General features: G+C 39.8%; 1 protein-coding gene across 3 annotated transcripts in view; it reads left to right on the top strand.

Moving 5' to 3' along the window:
* Positions 1-21505, top strand: part of LOC126402945 (solute carrier family 41 member 3-like) — a 42104-nt gene extending 20599 nt beyond the window's left edge. For all 3 annotated transcript variants that reach the window (XM_050065310.1, XM_050065309.1, XM_050065311.1), the window contains 6 exons: positions 2640-2786; positions 4874-5018; positions 5415-5494; positions 11266-11400; positions 12069-12217; positions 14688-21505. In XM_050065310.1, the coding sequence (XP_049921267.1) occupies positions 2640-2786; positions 4874-5018; positions 5415-5494; positions 11266-11400; positions 12069-12217; positions 14688-14861 (830 nt within the window). In that variant the 3' untranslated portion in view covers positions 14862-21505. The remainder of the gene's footprint in view (positions 1-2639; positions 2787-4873; positions 5019-5414; positions 5495-11265; positions 11401-12068; positions 12218-14687) is intronic.
* Positions 21506-21725: the final 220 nt, after the last annotated feature.

Raw genomic sequence — 21725 nt, 5'->3', positions numbered from 1 at the left:
TTTTGGCTCAATTTTCACAACCAAGTTTTAGTTTGTGAAATGCAACACTCCAAAATTTGGCTACAAACATTCCACATAGCACATAGAATTAAAACCTGTATCAAATTAGGTAATACATCATGCAGAAAGCTTTATTAGAAGATAAAGACACATTCACATTGCACCAAAAATACACATAATGCTTCCATTTATTTCCTTCAGAGTCTTCACTACATAATACTATATGAGTCTGGACAGGCATGGATGTAAACTGCAAGTTGACTGTTTGGCAGAGGCGTACAGCCACAAGGCAATAATTCTAGTTTTACATTTAAACTTGAAAGTGAGCCAAAGCAATTACAATATACTATAGTAGTGACCCTGCTATGAACAGGTATTATTCATGTTCTGAGTTCATCAGAAACTACACAGAGAAAAAAAATGTGTGTAATGATGCAGTGATGATCCAGGGGCAGCATTGCAGCACACACATGGCAGAAAATGGTTGGCAAACAAACAGGTGGCAGGGTGCTCAGAAACAACCGAGATTGGTGTATACACTCACGGACCATTTCATTAGGTACACCTAGCTAGTACCAGGTTGGACCCCTTTTGCCTTCAGAACTGCCTTAATTCTTGGTGGCACAGATTCAACAAGGTGCTGGAAACATTCCTCAGAGATTTTGGTCCATATCGACATGATAGCATCACACAGCTGCTGCAGATTTGTCGGCTGCACATCCATGATGCGAATCTCCTGTTCCACCATATCCCAAAGGTGCTTTGTGGACTGTGGAGGCCATAGTTTCAGATGATTTGAGCTTTGTGACATGGTGCGTTATCCTGCTGGAGGTAACCATCAGAAGATGGGTACACTGTGGTCATAAAGGGATCACGGTCAATTGGTTGATGCTCAGTTGATACTAAGGGGCCCAAAGTGTGCGAACAAAATATCCCTCACACCATTACACCACCATCACCAGCCTGAACCGTTGATACAAGGCAGGATGGATCCATGCTTTCATGTTGTTTATGCCAAATTCTGACCCTACCATCTGAATGTCGCAGCAGAAATCCAGACTCATCAGACCAGGCAACATTTTTCCAATCTTCTATTGTCCAGTTTTGGTGAGCCTGTGTGAATTGTAGCCTCAGTTTCCTGTTCTTAGCTGACAGGAGTGGCATCCTGGTGTGGTCTTCTGCTACTGTAGCCCATCTGCTTCAAGGTTCCACGTATTGTCCATTCAGAGATGGTCTTCTGCAGACCTTGGTTGTAACGACTGGTTAGTGTTGCCTTTCTATCATCTTGAATCAGTCCGGCCATTCTCCTCTGACCTTTGGCACCAACAAGGCATTTTCACCCAGAGAACTGCCGCTCACTGGATATTTTCTCTTTCTCGGACCATCCTCTGTAAACCCTAGAGATGGCTGTGTGTGAAAATCCCAATAGATCAGCAGTTTCTGAAATACTCAGACCAGCCTGTCTGGCACCAACAACCATGTCATGTTCAAAGTCACTTAAATCACCTTTCTTCCCCATTCTGATGCTCAGTTTGAACTTCAGCAGGTTGTTTTGACCATGTCTACATGCCTAAATGTATTGAGTTGGTGCCACGTGATTGGCTGATTAGCTATATGTGTGAGTAGTTGAACAGGTGTACCTTACAAACTGGCCGGTGAGTGTATATTCACAGCTTCTGTATTTTATAAGGCGAGGTGTGAGATTATCCAGCTGCTCTATATGTGAAGGCAAAGGCAACTGAATCACTTTTATCCTCCTCTATAGCTGCTCTGTTTGTTGGACAGTCCTTAAATCGTGTCCTGTAGATAAAACATCCTTTAAATGCAAGCCATTGATGAGATTGACACCACTCTCACGAAGCAACAGTCTGCTCATCTAACTCTCAGCAAGAGAGCAAATGAATGTGTCTTCCAAAATGTCAAACTGTTTCTTCCATAGTCAGTAAATGCTACGTGTAGCTCCTGTTCGTGTCTTTTTTACACACACTGTTAAACACTATCAGTCAGTCAGCTCAGCACACTGACCCAGCAGGATTAACAGCCAGCAGCAGGTGCACCTATCCCCGTGCCACCCTTCCCCTCATGTAATTACTGCATTATCCATAATTTATCCTCTCCATAAATGTTCTAGTGTTTAGCGGTCCTGATGAGTGAGGGGAGTCAGCTTTCCCTGGTTCGTTTTATTGCTAATGACTTGAGTCATGTCTCAGTGGGGAGTAACCTCGTCAAACCTTCCTCTCCTTACTCTGTCATTTTTGATATCTCTCTATGAACCCGTTTTCTTGCATTTTTTACTTTGCTCAGCTCTAAACGCTGCTTGTGTAAGTCTTATTGTTTCTCCCCTATTTTCTCCTCTGTCTGAAAATTGTCTTTTCTGATCGAGAAAAACCAGCATGTTCCTGCTGAAAGCTTTCGTCAGCGTTGTGTTGTCTTGTAACTGGGATAAAAGCCCTCCCTCAGAACACACTCAATTATTTCTCTCTTTATACACTTTGCCTTTTTGTTCTCCTTGGTTGAAAATGATTACAGTTTGCTCTTTTTCTCCATCACCCTTTTTTCTGCTCCTGTTCTTTTACAATAACTCATCTCTCCCTTCTGTTTCTTTCCGTCTTCACTCTCAACTCTTTTCTCCCCCGTAGGCTTGGTGATGATTGGAGTGATCATCGGCTCCAGGAAGGTGGGGATCAACCCTGACAACGTGGCCACCCCCATTGCTGCCAGTCTGGGTGATTTGATCACCCTGTCCCTGCTGGCTGGGGTCAGCAGCACACTCTATGAATATATAGGTGAGGAGATACAGTAACATGGAGTCATGAGGGAAGATGAGCCAAACCTCAGGCTCTGATATATGACCCTGAGTCACACTTGTCTGGAGTCAGAGGAGCAGCTTACATCTGCATTTATACATTTTCTCCCAACAAGAGGAACGAGTGAATGTCTTTGTTTTGTAGTAAAGTTAAATGAGAGGGAACACTTGGACCAATACACAATGTGATAACCAGAACACAAGGTGGCAGCAAAAGTCAGGTTTATTTTTCAGACAACTCGTCAAGTGTGTGTGTGTGTGTGTGTGTGTAAGATTTATCATGTATTCTCAGTACTGCAAGTTAATTTTAACTACTGTTAAATACTGTTGTGCCATATCATATCATTCATTGATAATACTGGTATGATTTTTAATATGATATGAAAAATTCCTATTGTGATATTCGCAATATTTCAACTTGTTGACATCATACTGTTACCCACGGCAACAACAAGCATGACTAAAAGGGAAATTATTAGCGATTCGGCAGAGGTTACAAAGAGAGGAGCAGCTCCGGTAGTGTGGAATAAATTGTGGCGTCCTAAATGTTTCATGAACAGCCCCGGACTTCTCACTTTTTGCGAGTTACTGCTCAGAGGGAACTCATTCAGCGGCTCCTCTGGCAGCAGCACAGGGTCTCTCCGTCTCCTCTCTCAGCGTATGCACACAGGAGTCGGTGTCGTCAAGTCGTTTTGTCATAAACCTTCAGTAATGTAAACCTATGTGACGCTCGCAGCTCGACAAAACACTACATATATGTGAATGTGTAATAGTTATCGTAGCATAACAGCCTGTGACAGGTTACAGTGTGATGATTCCAGGTGGGAAAAAAATCCCAACTCAGTCATTTAGGATTTTGGTAAAGGAAATCACCTGTTGATTTATATATAAAGATCCCAGGATGCATTTATTGTGTTTGGGAGCTGTTAAATGTGTAATTTGTGGTAGATTTTATTTTGATGAACTAATAATGTTGTATACATAATCTGAACTCACTCTGAGTTACTGTTGTTTACAGTAACTCAGAGTTTGTTGTTTACAAACTAAAGCCATGAAAGATAATTTTTGTGTAGTTTTTACTGAATATTTGAAGGTTAACTGTCAGGCTGACATGTAAAACTATATCACTTATTATGTTGCAATTCTAAGATCTTAAATCTTACTATATAATGTTGAAAACTCTGTCCGTCTGTGGATGTGTCTGTCCCACGTTTTTCTACTCACTGATGTGGTCGATCTATGTGAAACTGCACATAGGCATTGAGGATTGGCATAGGTAGAAGGTGACGAGGCTACTTTTTCCAAAAATAACACTATTGTTAGTATATTCTTTTACAAAGTCAATGCATTCACCCAACAAGTTACTGAGCATGCGCGTTGATATATGTATCCACCTCAAACATTTTCCCACTATTGGCAATGGTACTACTGTACTTTCAATGAAGCAAGCGTACTCTCAATTTCACAAAAACACTGTCTGAATACATTGCTCTTCTTAATGGGTTCAGTTGACTATTTAATCTGCAATTTCCTATGACCTGTATCCCAAACACACACCATGTGAAACTGTACGTGGGCAACTGTGCACTCAGTGGGTATGGACTAGTCAATATCGAAATATCTTTATACTAATTAATCATATTGTCAAGAATATCATTATCGCAAAAATACCCTGAAATATCATATTATTCTAGAGCCATATCACCAACTCCGCCAACTAAAAGACATAGATGAATCAGGATGTTAGCGGAACTGTAGCTTTTCACTGTGAAGACTCACAGTACGGAGATTTCTTTTCTTTTATTAACTGTACCTTTATTTAAATGTGTAATCTCATTAAGAGACACATTCTTAATCTTAAAAACGACCTGATTAAACTTAGTGGCCAAAGGGGTGCACCTACAGGCAATAGTAGGTGGCCAAAGGGTAACTTTTTGTTAAGTTAAGTGTTGTAGTGGTACTCATTATTGTATAATTCATGACTTCTCTGAAAGTATAGCTGACTTTTATAAATATGCATTTTTGGTATCAGTAAGTTGTAAGAGTGTGTCTGCTCCTGTCCCACAGATATATGGTACCTGTCCCCCCTGGTGTGTCTGATCTTCCTGGCTCTGATCCCACTGTGGGTGGTGGTGGCCCGACAGAGCCCTCAGATCAGGGAGGTTCTCCGCTCAGGGTGGCAGCCTGTCATAGTAGCCATGTCCATTAGCAGGTATAAACTTTTCATTAATTTATTTAATCACTGATTTATACATAATTGCGTTAAGTCAATTATAACTTATGTGTAAAGTGAACTATTGAAATAGAACAGGTCATTAGAAATAAGACATTTGAGCACTATAAAACTAAATGGTGATGTAAAAACCATATAAAAACCTAATCAATTTTTTATCCTGCAGTGTGTAATTAGATCATTTAAATGATCTGAGCAGGTTATATAGTAGATGCTTAATGAGAAAAAAAAGTCAGGCCTCTGAACTGCTAATTAAATAGCTGAAAACAGGATTATCATTCTTTTGAAAGGCTTTTTTCCCTCCTGACATCAGGCTGGAAAACCCTGGCAGTGACTGCATGCGGTTCTGATTCCCTCTGCGTTTGTGTTTTCCAGTTTTGGAGGCCTTATACTGGACAAGACAGTGAGTGATCCCAACTTCAAGGGCATGGCTGTCTTTACACCCGTCATTAATGGTAAGCCTTTTAAAGCTAAATGATTCCACAGGGGAATAATCAAACTGAGAGATAAATTAGCATTTAAGTCATTTATTGGATGCCGTTGTCCAGAGTGCGGAGACATTTGCATTATTAGGATTAAAACATAATTGAATAGATGTTTATACAGGAGTGTTTGTTAGTTTGCAGCCTGTATGAAGATTCAGCAGTGAGTAATCCGAACAAAGTGTGGCGTTATCTGTGTGGGAGACATGATGGGAAACATCAGCACTTTGAAGCTTAAAGCAGAGCAAACAAAATGCAATCCAGTCGCCACAATAAATGTTGGCATTGTATGTTTCTGCTAACCACAGATATGTTACATTTGTACATTATTATGTAGCTGATACATCGAAACTTTAAGCAGTTAACATGTGGTTAGGAGTAGGCACAAAAACCACTTGGTCATAGTTAGGAAAATAAAAATGTTTTGGCTTACAGTATCTGGTGGCACAATCCCCACTGGAAACCCAGCAATGTCTTGGTAAAAAACGAACCACTTTTCATGGCACTATCCAGTGGGAAACAAAATAATGGGTTGCTAAAAAACACCCACATTTGGTGACTAAAAAGCCGCTGAAAACGCAACAACTGGTTTTGTTGTTTGTTGGTATCAAACAGTGGTCTACAGCTTGGCAGGGGTTTAACTTAGGTGCCACACCATACTCTATCCTCCTCACCTCCTGATGACAAAGTCAGCTCATACACTACATAGAAACGTTGATATTTATAGGTCTGTCCCCTAATAGTGAACCAAACTATAGTCGACCAGAAAGTTCATTAGTTGGCAAGGTTCAATTGGTCGCTTAGTCGCAGAAAAAACAAACAAACAAACAAACGTAAAACTCTATTGGGAGCTGAATCAAACCTATATGACTGGACCATGTGGGAATTTACTTTGAAAGGACAGACACAGGAAGTGGCCACACTGAGCAGTCAGACAGGAGTCACATTAATTTCCAGGGCTGGTACCTGCGGTTATCACACAGGCTAGTTAATAACATGTCGGGCAGGAAATCCAAAGTGTGGGATCATTTTGAGAAGGTGAAGGACGAACCCAAGGTGATATGTAAACTCATCTTCATTGGTCGACTACAAACATGATGCATCATTTGAAACATGTAAGTAGCTACATGCCCATTAGCCACGTAGCACAATCATTACTGCTTTGCTGACAGCGTCATTAACAGGCGGCTCGCTCAGTGTGTGACGTGCACTTGTAGATAAAATATAGGCCTATATTAATGAAGGTTCATGAGTACGGTTTGTATTTCTCTGTAATGTAGCACAGTGTCAGACGCTGTAGCATCCTGATCTATTGCATTTGCTAAAGGAATCAAGCTGAGTTAGATTAAATATGCATGGTGGTAAATGATGAGTATTTGTCTACAAGGAAAATTCTTATTGAGGGGCAGCTCTATTGATATAATACATATGAAATGTACAAATGTGACGTATCCATGGTTTGCAGAAACGTACAATGTCAACATTTTCTTCTGATGACTGAGCTCCAAAATGTAAATGCTCAAAGACTGGATCATCTGATGGTCATCGAATGACCTAACATTTACAGCATGTTAGAAGTTATACATTTGCATTTGAACCTACTGGTCCTTCTCTCTGTGTGTACTTGTTGTATGAATGTGAGCGGCATACTACAACTCTCAGAACGGAATAGGAATGCTTCTCAAGGAGATTTTCCTGAGATTCAGTATTGAGTACATCACTAATCCCTGACAGTATACCTAGGCTTCATGAAATGACTCTCTGGATTGATTTCCTTCTTCCAGGCAGCAACTGGCAGCTTACAAAAATAAATGTTATTAAAAAAAGTTACTCTCAAGCACTGGAACATGCTTATGGAGTTAAGGCTGGGTAACTTTACCTTGGTTTGAGGCATAATAAACATGTTCTACAAAGCAAAAAGCTTTTTAAATTTAACAACAGCAACCAAACGCTCTGAAATATTAAGGGCTGTTTCAAGCAAGCAGCTTTATGAAAACATTCAAGTCTTAAATTTACAATTGCATCATTTAAATCAGAAAATATGAAATTTAAAAAAAAAACTATTAATCGACCAGACCAACTCTCTGCCCTTGACATTTTTTAAGACTCTGCATTACAGACACATTCGTACCACAAAGGCTCTACCTACAAGTGAGTGGAAAAACAGTCCTTCCTCAGAACTAATGACCTTGCATGGTTACCAATCCCCAACCTTCTAATTTTCAGTATTTTATTACCATTGTGAAATGAACTGAAACCATTGGCAGTCTGGGAGGCAAGGAAACCAGTCTAAAACATATGGGATGCTTTGGAATACATTCGGCTTTAATGTTAAGTATTCACGATTTACAGTTAATGGGCTCCAACATGTGAAACTTCCATCATGTCCAGTAAATGAAGCCTGAAAACCACAGGAGCACCAGCTTTAGAAGCACCGGCTATTTCAGACGCACCAGCTGCGGTCAAAAGTGCATTCAGGCCATCATTTGGAGCGTCAGACTGCTTTGATGAATCTCTCTGAAGTTTTATTTTTACACTCTCAGCAGTGGAGGTTCAGCACAGATACATAGTTTGTTCAAAATTTTATGAGTTTCATCATCAAATAAATACACTCTTTGTATCTCATCAACAGAAAGAGTGTAATATACTGGTCTGAGACTGTTTGCTAAACTCCTCCCTTAAACAGCAATTGTCCAATATACAGATATGGCAAGCTTTAGATTTCTATCAGTCAGTCAATCAATTAATCAATCAATCAATTTGTCACATTTGTCACAGTCCGTCACTTCCATTGATTTGTATATTTAAGTACTCCACCCCCATTTTGTAGCAAAAACGTCTAAAATGACTTACCCAAATTAAAATGACTGTAGCTTCTGAACCGCTGTGACTACATGCATGCATGAAGTCTTGCCAGAAAGAAAACTCCCTGAAGTTCCTCATGAAAGTGTCAGAAACACTCTAGGTGATACAGAGACAGAATAATGGGCCTCTGAAGAAATTGAAGATTTTGCCTAAAATAAAATAAAAAATATTTTTAAGGATGAATAACTGTCTGTGGCTTCATCTGAGCAGGTAAATGACACTGTGGGGCTGTAGGCACACTATCAGTGAACACTCGTTTCAGATTTGAAGAAGATTGCAAAAAGTATGACCATTCTACAGTGTTTTTTTTTCATGAAAAGATCCAGGGGAGCCCCAAAAGACAAGTCAGTCACTCGGCTTCAAAACAGTCTATCAGTGATCAAACAACACTCAGCCAGCTTCAAACATTGTACCTTATTGAAATCAGGTGTGATTATGATAGCTGATGTTGTTTATGACAAAGAAACACCATAAAATATCACCAAATAAAGCCATATGAAACGTGAAAGTTATGATCCCACTTTCTAGACGGTATATCTCAGCCAAAAATAGTGGTAGGAGTGAGACTCTTACCTTTTGAAAAATAAAACAGCTAAGTCCTCGCTAACAGCTCCGCATAAGATCGCGAATAATCCTGTAACTTTTCCCGTCGAAAAACAGCATGACATGACTTGTCACCACTCTTCACGATTTTGGACTTTGTGTGTTTAGGCTGCTCTGGTGCAAAATCCATAAGAAACTAGAGCACTCGGAGAGCGCAGACCTCCACCAAGCAGCTCGGATTTCCCTCCATTTTCTGATTTTATCCACTCCGCTTCAACCGATCACCACCAAAATGTTATCATCTGTTCCTTGTCCCATTATCAACCTTTCCTGAAAATTTCATCAAAATCCGTTCAGAACTTTTCAAGTTATTTTGCAGACAAACAGACCAACGCCAGCAAAAACATAACCTCCTTGGCGGAGGTAATAAAAGAAAAACTATGTTATTTTTGAAAAGTCGAGAGCTTCCTGAATCCAGCAATACCAAACATCACATGGTTTGATGACGTAGTGCGCCTGGGAGATGCCATTTAACAAAGGAGGAGGGGAGCGAGGAGATATAGCTGATCAACACTGCCAGCAACACTTAGTAATTTCACCTCTGTCTGAAATCAATGACACATTGTTTCAAAAATTACTAAGTGTAGCAACAGTAACCAGGGGCAACTTAATACCTTGTGTCAACTGATGTGTGTCAAAAGTCACATTGAGTGGAGAGAGATCATCTTACTTTGTTAGCAGTTCACTACAGGGCCTAGGTGCAGGGCTACTGTAGATTGAGCAGAAGAAATAATCAGGAGCAGAGGGACAGAGACAGAAGAGAGGAAACTAACTTTTCAGTGTGCACTGATTTTGTAAACTGACCCACGTGTAATCCCTGGCAGTTTAACTTGAGTCTTGGATTTGCATCCAGCTCTTTTCTCCCTGAGAAAGACCGAATCAACTGTGGACAGCAGAGAATCAAACCACATCTGAAGGTTTACAGTAACTTAATACACATAGAAAACTGATTTACACCCCATAATGCTGGATTAGAGTGATGAAAAATGCACTGAGACAGAGAAGTGGGGGCAAAGAAGAAGCAGCCCTCAGAATAAGTGGTTTGGCTGTGAGGTGATGCGTTCAGGGATCCACTGAGTATAGGGGAGAAGTCGATAGAAACCACTAATGGTCCACACCCAGTGTCCTGGCACAGCTGACAGGGCCTTCAATAACCATCGACTCTCACTGTCACTGTTTCTCATTTTGTCTCTGCCCATCTTCCCACTGTTTCTCAACCTTGCTGTCTCTCTTTGCAGCACTCGCTGCTAAATTCTAAAATTGCCAATCTGGTTTGAATTTCCCATTTTCCCTCTCTGGCTTGCACATAAACCAGTATTATGTTTTACTGAAAGTTCCCCCCAAGTCTTTTCCAACTCACTAAAGAACATCTGTGCCATTTTTCGGAGTAACTGCTTGGAAAGGTGTTCGATGTAAGTGAATTAGGCACAGATATCTTCATCAACACCAGAATTAAAATGGACTCTGAACACCGGTGGGATTTGGAGAAAGTTATTTTGCATTCAGCAGAAACACTGCTTGCATGCAAGTGAAAGAAGGGGCTCAACTTACACCAGAATGAAAGGATTAAATCTTATCTCAGATCTCTCGTGAGCTTTTTTTGATGCTTTGAAGCTCCCCACATCTGGGACCAGTTTAAAAATCTGTAAATGACTTGTCAAACAGATCAGACATCATGACACGAAGTCCGTCAAGTTCTCTATCAGAGTTTCAGAAAAGGTACAAAATGTTTTTTGCATAACCGGAGTCACATTTCACTGTCGGAACCACATGGCTGCGTGCCGTTGATTTTCTTTCCATATGAATGTGTTGCTGCTCTTGTATCTTTCTGAGATATGGGGTGGAGCTTTTGTTTGTGTTCACCTCTTTCATTTTTTTTAAACCCTGTGACTCCACCAGCCAGATTATAGCTGTGCTTAGGCTAATGTGGCTTCTTAAGATGCGCTCCATAAACTCTGGCCGGATCACGGCCGAGCCAAGCTTGTGTCATTACTTGGCATAATTTGTGTGCAGGCGATGATGAAAGAGATTACTGACTCTGAATGTGTTTACTGTCCCTTGTGGGAAAGATCCTTCTGTTTCACTTGATTGGGAGGATACAAAATCAATATGGGCTTTTTAAATTAATCTGTGCGGGGAAACAATATGTCTTTGTCTGATGTGAAATGAAGTCGCAACAAGATAGATGGTGGTTGCACCCTCATTTAAATTCACTCATGATTGACTCACTTACTCACTCACTCAGTATGCCCTCTGGCTTTCCTTCCCTGCTGTAGGAGTGGGTGGCAACTTGGTGGCCATCCAGGCCAGTAGGATCTCTACCTACCTGCACTTCTGGAGCATCCCAGGGGTGCTGCCTTACAAGATGAGGCAGCACTGGCCCAATCCCTGCATCACCTTCTTCTCCGCAGGTAACGCTAACACGTCATATCAACCATCATTAATCAATTATAAAGTGGTAATTAAACTTTAGTTAATACACAACTATTACTGATATTTATCAGTATATGATTGATTGATTTTCTTTATTTTTGTTTTATTTTGTGTCATGCACAAAAACCTGCCCACCCTAATAGGTTAACAAGACAGCATACCATTATTGTTGCAGTGATCAATCCAAAGTATTATCTTATTGCCCAGTCCCCAAACTAACAGTTAGATAACTGCTTGTACGTATAATTTATGAATTGCACATTTTCAACCTTCTGACATTTACTGCCTTCACTCACCTTTACCAAATGGCAAATCCAGCCTCTGCAGCCCCACACTGGTCAGGTGTATGCAAGGGTGTTTCTAGGATTTGACTTCAAATATCAAGACACAACTAAACAAAAATGATCTTACTTTTCTTCAGTTTATAAACAACAACAGTCACTCCTGGAGGAGAATATGCAGAGGGGCCTGTTAAATGGGAGCTGGCTCATAACTGAGTAGAACTCTTATAAATTAAACAATTTTTGAACAGTAAAACACAGCAGACAGGCCTGAGTACACAATGAGGGATATTCATGCATAACAGTGGTTAACTACTAAAATAAGGCACCCTGCCTGCAAAGAACTCATTCTCTGTGTCTCCCAGGGGTGAACTCCAAGTCAGCACGGGTGCTTCTGCTGCTGGTCATCCCCGGTCACCTGGTCTTCCTCTACGCCATCTCTCTGCTGCAGGGAGACGAGGCACCTATCTCTGTAGCCTTCACCATCTGCTACCTGTGTGCTGCTCTGCTACAGGTAACCTGACACACTTTATGCACACATTTTGTTTGCTATTATCTATAAGAAATAAAAGAACACAAATCATTTTTATATTCCTGTCAGTGGTAGTTATCACTGCATGGTCTCTCATGAACTCGCTGGCCCTCAGCTGGCCCTGAAGTTTCACATGACACTATGATACAAACTGTGGAAACCAGTCATCAGCAGGTAAAACTTTGTACAGTCTGATAGAAAGGGCTGCTGCCACCTGTTAGCTAACTGTGAAATGATCGTGCCAGGTGTTGGTGCTTCAGCAGCTCTGTGATACAAAGATTTGTTCCAGGACAGAACCAAAAGTACACCGCACTCCTGCCACAGTCACCTTTCTGACCTCCTCAACATAATGTCAGCTCAGCTGTGGAGTGTTTGTCAAAAGCCTGAGACTCATTAAACGTGCAGCGTCTGTCCGTATTGTTAGTATTATTGCACGGTGTTAGATGTTGTGTCCTTTGGTACCAAGTCAATGAATATCTGGCAATCTCCATAATCTCTTGCAGGCTTAAATAAATCTCAGATTTCATATCTGCTCTAGTCCGGAAAATCTGTTTGGAAGATTTATAGGTAGCTGCTATTGAGATCACTCGCCTGGCTGATAAAATAACACACAAAACACACGTAGGTGTAGAGAGAAAGATACTTTTATTATTATGAGCAGCTGAGATGCACTAGGCCAGTGAACATACCCCCCACAGCCCTATCACATTAACTTAAATACCCTTGATTAACAACACCTGTCATTTTCTAGTTATGTTGTTTTAACTGTATTTAAAGTGGTCATCCATGATGGTTTTTGACTTGTTGTTATGCCTCTGCGACTGCTGTAGCGCGAGGCATTATGTTCTCAGGTGGCTTGTCCAATTGTACGTCTGTTCATCCCTTGCTTGTGAGAGCAATATCTCGAGACAACTTTAGGGAATTTCTTTAAATTTGTCACCAACGTCCACTTGGACTCAATGATGTACTGATTAGATCTTAGTGGTCATGGGTCAAAGGTCAAGGTTTGTCTCATTCCTGTGAATGCAACATCTCAAGAGTAAATATATAGCAGAAACGTTCACTTCAACTTCAGGATAAATTAGATTAGATCTTGGTGGTCATAGGTCAAGGTCACTGTGACCTTGCATCCATCTCAGTCTCGTGAACACACCATCTCAAGAACGCCATGAGGGAATTTCTTAAAATTTGACACAAACGTCCGAAGAAGAAGAAGTAACCAATTAAAACTTTGTGGTCAAAGGTCAAGCTCACTGTGATCTCTCAAAACATGTTTTGGGCCATTCCGCAATATTTCATACTCTAAATATGATAATATTTCACACAGATCTCAACCGCAAAGTGATGACATTTTATATCCAAAAGGTCAAAGTTCAGCTTCACTGTGACATCATAATGTTCTGCCAAAAGACTTTTCTGGCCATTACTCAACTTCATATCATAACAAAGGGGAGACATTACGTTGGATACTGAATTGAATCCTGAGTGTCCATCTTGAAGTGATTATGTAGGTCTTCTGTGTTGCCAGGTTGATGTGTGTGAAGCATCCATGTTTTGCCAAAATAAAGAAATGGTAATAACCTATTATTAAATTCCTTCTTTACTATGCAATACAGTAAAATGCCAATTAAAAGCCAAGTCCCTTTTACTAGCCAGGGGTGGCTACATGTTTTGACAAATAAACGGTAGACTCAATTAGAAGCCCGGTCTGGTTGCCATTGACGATGCAAAGCAGTTCATTTTTATAGCAGTTATTGGGATGTATAAAATGTGTTATGGTCCGCCAGTCATTGGTGACCTGCATGAGCTACTTAAGCTGTTAAGCTGCTCAAATCTCACAAACAAATATAAATGTTTAAACTTATGTCAAATGGACATGCTACACATCGTTAGCTTGGCTGGATTCTCCACAATTCAGTAGTTCATTTCATTTTAAGAAGACCATGACTTGCATGGTAAAAAAGAGAGACAGGGAAAAAAGAGATGACTCCCTACCTCTAAAATGGTCATAAGCTCCAAATTTGTGTCCATGCCTTGATCATTTGTGTTCCCGTAGTTGGTAAGGATGCTTCAGTGAAAACATTTAAAAGGGTTTTCCATTAAAATTATTCGAAGGTGTGTATATTGGCATCAAGTCCAGCTCTCTCTTTCTCTCTCGGTGCATGTTAACTTAATGCTGTGTCTCTCTGAGCAGAGCCAGTTTTGTGGGATAGGAATTAAAACCCTGTCTCTTGGGTGCCTGTCCCAAATACAGGCTGATTGAGTTCAGTGATTGAAGCAAATAAAAGCCTGGGCCATTAAATTAAGTTTTACCGGATATGAGTCTGGACAGACATGGATGCAAACTGCAACCTAAGTGGCTAGTAGTGGTATACAATCACGAGGCAGTAATTCTAGGTTTCCTTTGATTGCAGCCTTTTCAGCTCAGTTTTCTTCTCCCTTCTCCCTCTAGGTGGCCATCCTCCTTTACTTTGCTGATCTCATTATCCGTTTGATGTGGAGACGGAGTCTGGACCCTGACAACTTCTCCATCCCCTACCTGACCGCCATGGGAGACCTGCTGGGCACTGGCTTTCTGGCCCTCTGCTTCCGCTGCGTCTCACTGGTTCATGGCCTGGGTCTCTGAATGTCTCCCCTCTCACCCCCAAACTCAAAGCCAGCCACTGTCTTGTTGCACCAAGTTTGTTACATTTACACAGAGATACTTTTGATTGGACAGTAAAGCATTTTCTGATGGTTATCACTGGGCCAGTTCATACAGAGGAACTTGTCTTTGTCAGAAATTCAAACCTTTACAGTGATGGAGAGAAGGCACAGGCAACACCCCACCCATTTACACCATCTTCTGGGAGAAGGCTTTGCGTCATAAACACGTCCGGCCAATCAGATTCTTTCATTTGAGGACAAAAAACGTTAATATGTGTTGAAGTTTTATTTCTCTGTCCATCACTATATTGACCTTTATTTTGAAATCATTCCTCTTTATCTGTCTTTTAGTTTTATTGCATTAACTAAATGTGAGTTTGGTGCTCACCTCATCTCTCAGCTCACCTTTTTGGCTTCATCAGGGGAAAATGTAGCAACTTTACATCATAGCAGCAAGACTGAACAAATGGTCCATTTGAATGTGGAAATATCAAACAGACTTACAGCAGCCCATGTTTGAGTGGGCTGTACTATGCATCAATGCAAGAGATTGTGGAGGTCGATGTATGTAGTACACTAACTGGAATTTTCATGGCTGCATGTCCAACATATGTTACATGGCATTGATTTAGAATGAATGGGACAGATTTAGTTGTCATGCTAATCAGGTCATGTACCTGTAACACACAGGGGAATGTTTCATCATTACATGAAAAGAATTGAATCTCCACTATTATTCTTATAATGTACTTTATGTACTGTCTTTTCTTAACGTTTTCTGCAAATTTATTTCTGAGGTACCGTAAGAGGCAAACAGATAGAATGGGGTAATCGGTACTTTCATGACCGAAGGCAAATGGCATGGCTGGAAACAATATGATTAGGAGGAAGACACTATCAGTAGCTGTGGTGGGAGTTTGTGTCAGTCATGAGCAATGAATTCACCTCTGTTCTGAGTGTGTCATGTTGCAGAGGACTGTGCAAAGCGGATTTACCAGCTTGAACATTTCCCATAAGTGGTAACTGTCATGAGATGGTATACTGCACCCGAAAGACTTATGAAAGAGACATGTTTGGTAGCTCTGTTAGTTGGAGAACCATTAACCAATGTTTCAGCGAAAGCGAACTGACGCAAAGACTTTTTGTTTGTAGAAGGGAGGGTATCCACCAGCAACTTCTTGACAGCTTTAAATTATCTTTGCATCTCTAATCCCTTCTGTAAAGGCATCTACCGGCAGCATGTCATTTTTATGCCTCTGTGCTGGTGAAAGCCGTGGCCTGAGGCACTACTTTTTAGGGTTGTTGGTATGTCATCCGTACATCCATCCCTCCGTCCCATTCTTGTGCATGAACTGATTAGTTTTTGGTCAAGGTCACTGTGACCTTGTCTGTCTCATTCTTGCGAACACAAAATTGTGAAAACACCTCGAAGGAATTCCCTCACAGTTGGCACAAACATTCAGTTGGATTGGAACTAATTAGATTTTAGAGGTCAAAAGTAAAGGTCACTGTGACCTTAAATCCATCTCATTCTCGTGAATGCAATATTTCAAAAACACCAGAATGTCTTTAAATTTGACACAAACCTCCAGAAGGAGATCAAGATGTAGAAACAGATTACAATTTGGCGGTTAAAGGTCAAAGGGTCAAGGTCAGTGTGACCTCACAAAAAATGATTTTGGCCATAACTCAAGAATTCTTGTGCTAATTATGACAAAACTAAACAGGAATGTGTAACAGGATAAAACGATAAAGTGATGACATTTTATATCCAAAGGGTCAAAGGTCAACTTCACTGGGACATCATAATGTTCTGCATAAAACAATTTTCTGGCCATTACTCAACAACATATCTCAGCAATCAGCACAGTCCAGGGCCCACCTTGAAACTGTGCTAATTGTACAGATCTTCTGTGCTGGTGGGGGAAGGATGTGAGTGAAGCATCCATGTTTTCACAGACATGGATGTGAACTGTAGGAGAAACTGTGCAGAGGCATACAAACTGGCTAGGAGAATAAAATCCACTAACAGCTTAAATTAATTGTTTGACATTTTGTGACATACTCGTATTTGCTCTCTTGCTGAGAGTTAGATGAGAGGATCAATACCTATCTCGTGTGTACATGAAATATGAAGCTATCGCTAGTAGCTGGCTAACTTAGCTTAGCGCAAAAAGTGACAGTGGGAAAAAAGCTAGGCTGGCTCTGTCCAAAGGTAACAAAAGCAGCCTTTTAACATCTATAAAGCTTGCAAATGAATGTATTATTACCTGTTTGTTTAATCCATACAAAAACAGAAGTATTAAAACAGCAATTTGCCATTTTACAGGGTCATGTGCCCAACAGTTTCTTGGTTTGGAATTTTGTTTTTTGTATGAATTTAAAGAACTAGATATGATGTATTAATTAGAAAGCTTTACAGGCGCTTGTCGATGTATTTTTCCTAAATTCTGACAACGCTAGGCTAAAAGTTACATCGTTTCCAGTCTTCCAGCTGCTGGCTGTAGCTTCACACTTACCGTAAAAATCGGTAAATTGGCATCAATCCTCTCATCCAACTGCCATCAGTGGAGCAAAAAGCGCATTTCCCAAAATATCAACCTTGTCTTTTGAGGTCTGGAACAGGATCTGCTCATGTGCAAATCATTCAGTAAAGCCACAACACCAATTCTTCTTACCATTGACCAGCTGTTTCTACCTCTGCACTTCTTCCACTTTGAAGTCTGTGTCATGGGAAAATCCCCAAAATGGAATAAAAAGATGCTCCTTGAACAATTTATTCATGTATTGAAGGGCAGGGGCCCGAAACGTAACAATACATGAATAAATTGTTCAAGGAGCAGCTTCTGGTGTGCGGACTTTATCTTTTTATTCCATACTTACCTTTTGGTCCAGCACCCAGCATTACATTTTTTGGGATGTGCGTGCTACTTTTACCTGTTATTAAAATCACCAAAATACCAAACATGTGAATAAGGACGTATTTGTGCCCCACGAAAATGCCACAATTCTGACTTAAATCCCCATGATGCATCGCTAAAGCTGTCTCCAGTATGTCTAATGTGGTTGATGTACTGCTTTTTGTTGCACATATAGTAGGTATATACAGTGTAATAAACATGGTACTTGCAAACTGTACTACCCTACAATGGCAGAGCACTGTAACTATGGAGGCAGTGAAGTTTAAGGGGACCTATTGTGCTTTTCCTTACTTTCTGTCATATATATAACATTACAGTGTTGAATGTTCATATTAAACATGGCCAAAGTTTTAATTAATGAGGTAAGCCTATGTAAAAGTAATCCTTGATAGCAAAACCTCAGGCTTCATACCTTTCTGAACAGTTTCCAACATTTTGTCCCCTTTGGAGACAAACTGACATCATCTCATGACAGATTTCTTTATATGGTCATCTGCGCTAGGCATGCTACTTTAAGTGTTTACATCACGTAGCCTACACTGCTACATGTAGCAACATGCTAACATCAGGGAAACATGAAATCTTGATTGTCAATATTGTTGATTTCTCCCCAATTTTGGATCGTATTCCTGCTGGAACATGTCCAGGTGTCAAGATTTTGGTCAAAAAGCCGTTATTGGTTATTCTTTACAGCAGGCAGTGTCGCTATACTCCATTACAGTCATTATCCAACTGCAAGTACACTGCTACATGTGGCTAGATGCTAATGTCAGGTTGCCAATGTTGTTCATTATTTCTCCCAGAGTTTGGATCGTATATTTGCTGGAACATGTCTTGTCATGAAGATTTTGGTTTTTGGAAGCTTTTATTGTTTTTTTTTTGTTTGTTTTTTTTAAATAGAAGAAAGGGCCGTTGTTCTCCATTACAGTCATTCCCCTTTCTGCAATGATGGTGCAGAGACATTTAAATAAGGAAGACCCGGAAATGCTGACCAATCAGAGTAGACTTGGCTTTTTGGGCTTAAAGAGACAGATGCTAAAACGCAGCGTCTCAGACAGAGAGGGGATTCAGGTCTTCCAGCACAGACAGAATAAGGAAAATAAATTGTCTTCTGAACATCAAAGCATGTAAACGTGTTCTAGTAGAAACCCAAAATACAAGTATGAATCTAAAAATGAGCATAATAGGTCCCCTTTAAGGAAAAAAGGTTTAAAGTTCTCAGGCAGGATGGCAAACTGTACAATATATAGAGAGGTCATAATACTTGCAGTTTTTTTTACCCCCAAAATCCTTACCTAAAAAATGCAGATACTGCATAAGATAATCTGCATGGAACTGCAGTATCTAATAATAAAATGTGTTATCTCTGCACTGTCTTATACATTTTACCTATTTTGTTTGAGAAAATTAACTTTAAGTTTGATTATTATTTGCAGTCCATTGCTCATACAATATAGTAAATGTGATGATGAGTCCCAGTGCATTGAGTTTACCAAACTAGAGTGAAGTGCAGCAGCCAGGGACGCAATACTAAGCCAGAATGCAGTAACTAGAGAGCCAAAGTGCTTGTTTGGTTTCCGTTTTGTCTGTTACATCATTACTGCACATTTAAAAAGCTGTTTTCACTGAAATTACACATTTCTATGGCATAATATATTTTATATAGTAAAAGAGTTGCCAGAGAGTCCCATACTGATTCTAACTCAGTTTTGACCAAATATGTAGTTACTGCATTTTGCCTTACAGGGATTTATCATACTAGAAATTGTTCAAAGGCCCAAAATGATGGTGTTCCAAAGCACTGTGAAGCCCTGAAAACGTGTCTGCACCTCTAATTGTAAAGCAGTTTCAGTATTCAAAAAGTAATTGCAATATTTTGTTTATTGTGAATTTGTGGTTCCACTCAATGTAAAAAAAAAATAAAAAATACAGCTGTAAGTATTTGTTTTCACCCGTCAGCTTAAGTTTATGTGTTTACTGTGTAGCTGCAGAGGATCTTTGGTATGCCCTCACTACTTGATACCAACAGTCCCTTTAATGGAAGGTTCACAAAGCCTTACTGTTCATTATGATGTTGACAGAACCATAAAACCTCATCATTACAGCAGTGTATGCACATGCATGCACATTAGTGTGCTCAGACAGAAAGCAAAGCCAATTTTCACCCTGCGTCATTCACACGAATTTGACAGGTGAATTTGGAACTCACCTTTTACCCCAGTTGTTTATTTTCCGTCCAGCCTCACTCCATCTTCTTCTCATCTCTGTACGTTATCGAAGCAAATTCATAAAGCCCTGAGATGCACTCAGATTAAAATTTTACTTGCGTTCTGTCTGAACACACAGTTAAAACTTCAACTAAAGTCATGTTTAAGGATTTTCTCTTCCCTTGTATGCAATATTTTAGTTTACACAAACACAAAGATTACAGTTAATATGGAAAAAAAAAACTTTAACTGCAGAAAAACAGTATTTGGAGATTACAGTCTGGAGTACACTGGCTATCTCTCTGTCCTGGCTATCGTTTTTTAATGTGAATGAGCTCAATCTCAAAATACAGAAATTCGTTAGCGCACTAATGAAGTCACATGTAACAATTTTGCTGTTTGCTGTTACTCGTAATACCTATTTTAGAGACAAACCTCGTAAACACTGAAATCTGAGGCATTTCTGAAAAACAGCCTGTCTTGTCGATAACTGATCTTTGATGTGAGGTATTTCAGTGGTAATAGTGCTTTGCTAAAAGCTTTTATTGTGACACTGTTACACAGTACTTTCTACACTCGGAGGTAATGAAATATAGATAGCGTACTATTTTCTTTCACTCAAGCTTACTGAGATCTGTGTATTAACTGTGATACTGTGAGAATTAGACCACAGCTAAGGTTGTGTCGTACCAGCACATAAGTGTGTCTTAATCAGTAGGGCTGGATGATGTATCATAAAGTCTATCATTTTAAGTTGTCACTGTTATAAGTATTTATTGTGTTGTCTCATTTCTGATGTCTTTAGGAATTAATTACAGTATTTCAAGTAAATATACGGAGGTCGAAAAGTTTAATTTTTGACAGTCACTTTATTTTAGTTGTTAATAATAATCATTTGAAGGAATAGTTCAGTGTTTTGGGAGATATGTTAATTCACTTTTTTGCCGAAACTTAAATTTGAAGGTCGGTATCAAGCTTCTTCGCAATGCAGTGATTTCTCAAAATGCTGAACTATTTCCATAAAAATTTGGTTTAACATCCAGCCCTACTAATAATTACGTCAAAGAGTGATGGCAAAATACCTGATTGTAAACTTGCACCTTTCTTGTAATAGTAGTCTAAAATTGCCTTGAAAACAAAATTCATGTCAACTGTGTCTTGTGTAAAATCTCATCTAACAACCATGTCAATGTCAAAAAAGTAGTAGCTTTATTTCAATGTTGCAACAGTCTTTTCTCTTTTGCTGTCTGTTGGCAAAACTTTGTACTGTACTTCAGTGTTGACACTGCCACGTTAGGACTTTAGGGGATTTTAAAATGCCTTTGTTTTCTAATCCTGCTGTGTTCACTGTCACCTGAGCTTGCACACCTTCAATGTGTTATGTCTTATGTGTGCGCAAAGATGAAGTGTGGAATCAGAAATGTGACAAATGTTTGGTGAGTGTTTATGTGATTTTGTGGCTTTGAACAGTTATATTTTAATAAAAACTAACAGTGTAATGAAATACATTTACTTTGGCACTATCACCTAAATCAACCAAAAGAAACATTTTTTCTTACTCTATTGCCATCAGGTGGAGTTACCAGTAATAACAGCAGCCAGGTTTCCTATGAGGTTTTCTTTCACATACTTTACCTTGAGTTTTGTTTGTTTTTGACACACTATACTGTGATTTTTTTCATACTGTACTATGGCATTTTGACATACTATGATTTT

The sequence above is a fragment of the Epinephelus moara genome, chromosome 16 (genome assembly GCF_006386435.1).
Source record: "Epinephelus moara isolate mb chromosome 16, YSFRI_EMoa_1.0, whole genome shotgun sequence".
In the NCBI taxonomy this organism is placed as follows: Eukaryota; Metazoa; Chordata; class Actinopteri; order Perciformes; family Serranidae; genus Epinephelus; species Epinephelus moara.
This window is presented reverse-complemented; position numbering and strand designations above follow the sequence as displayed.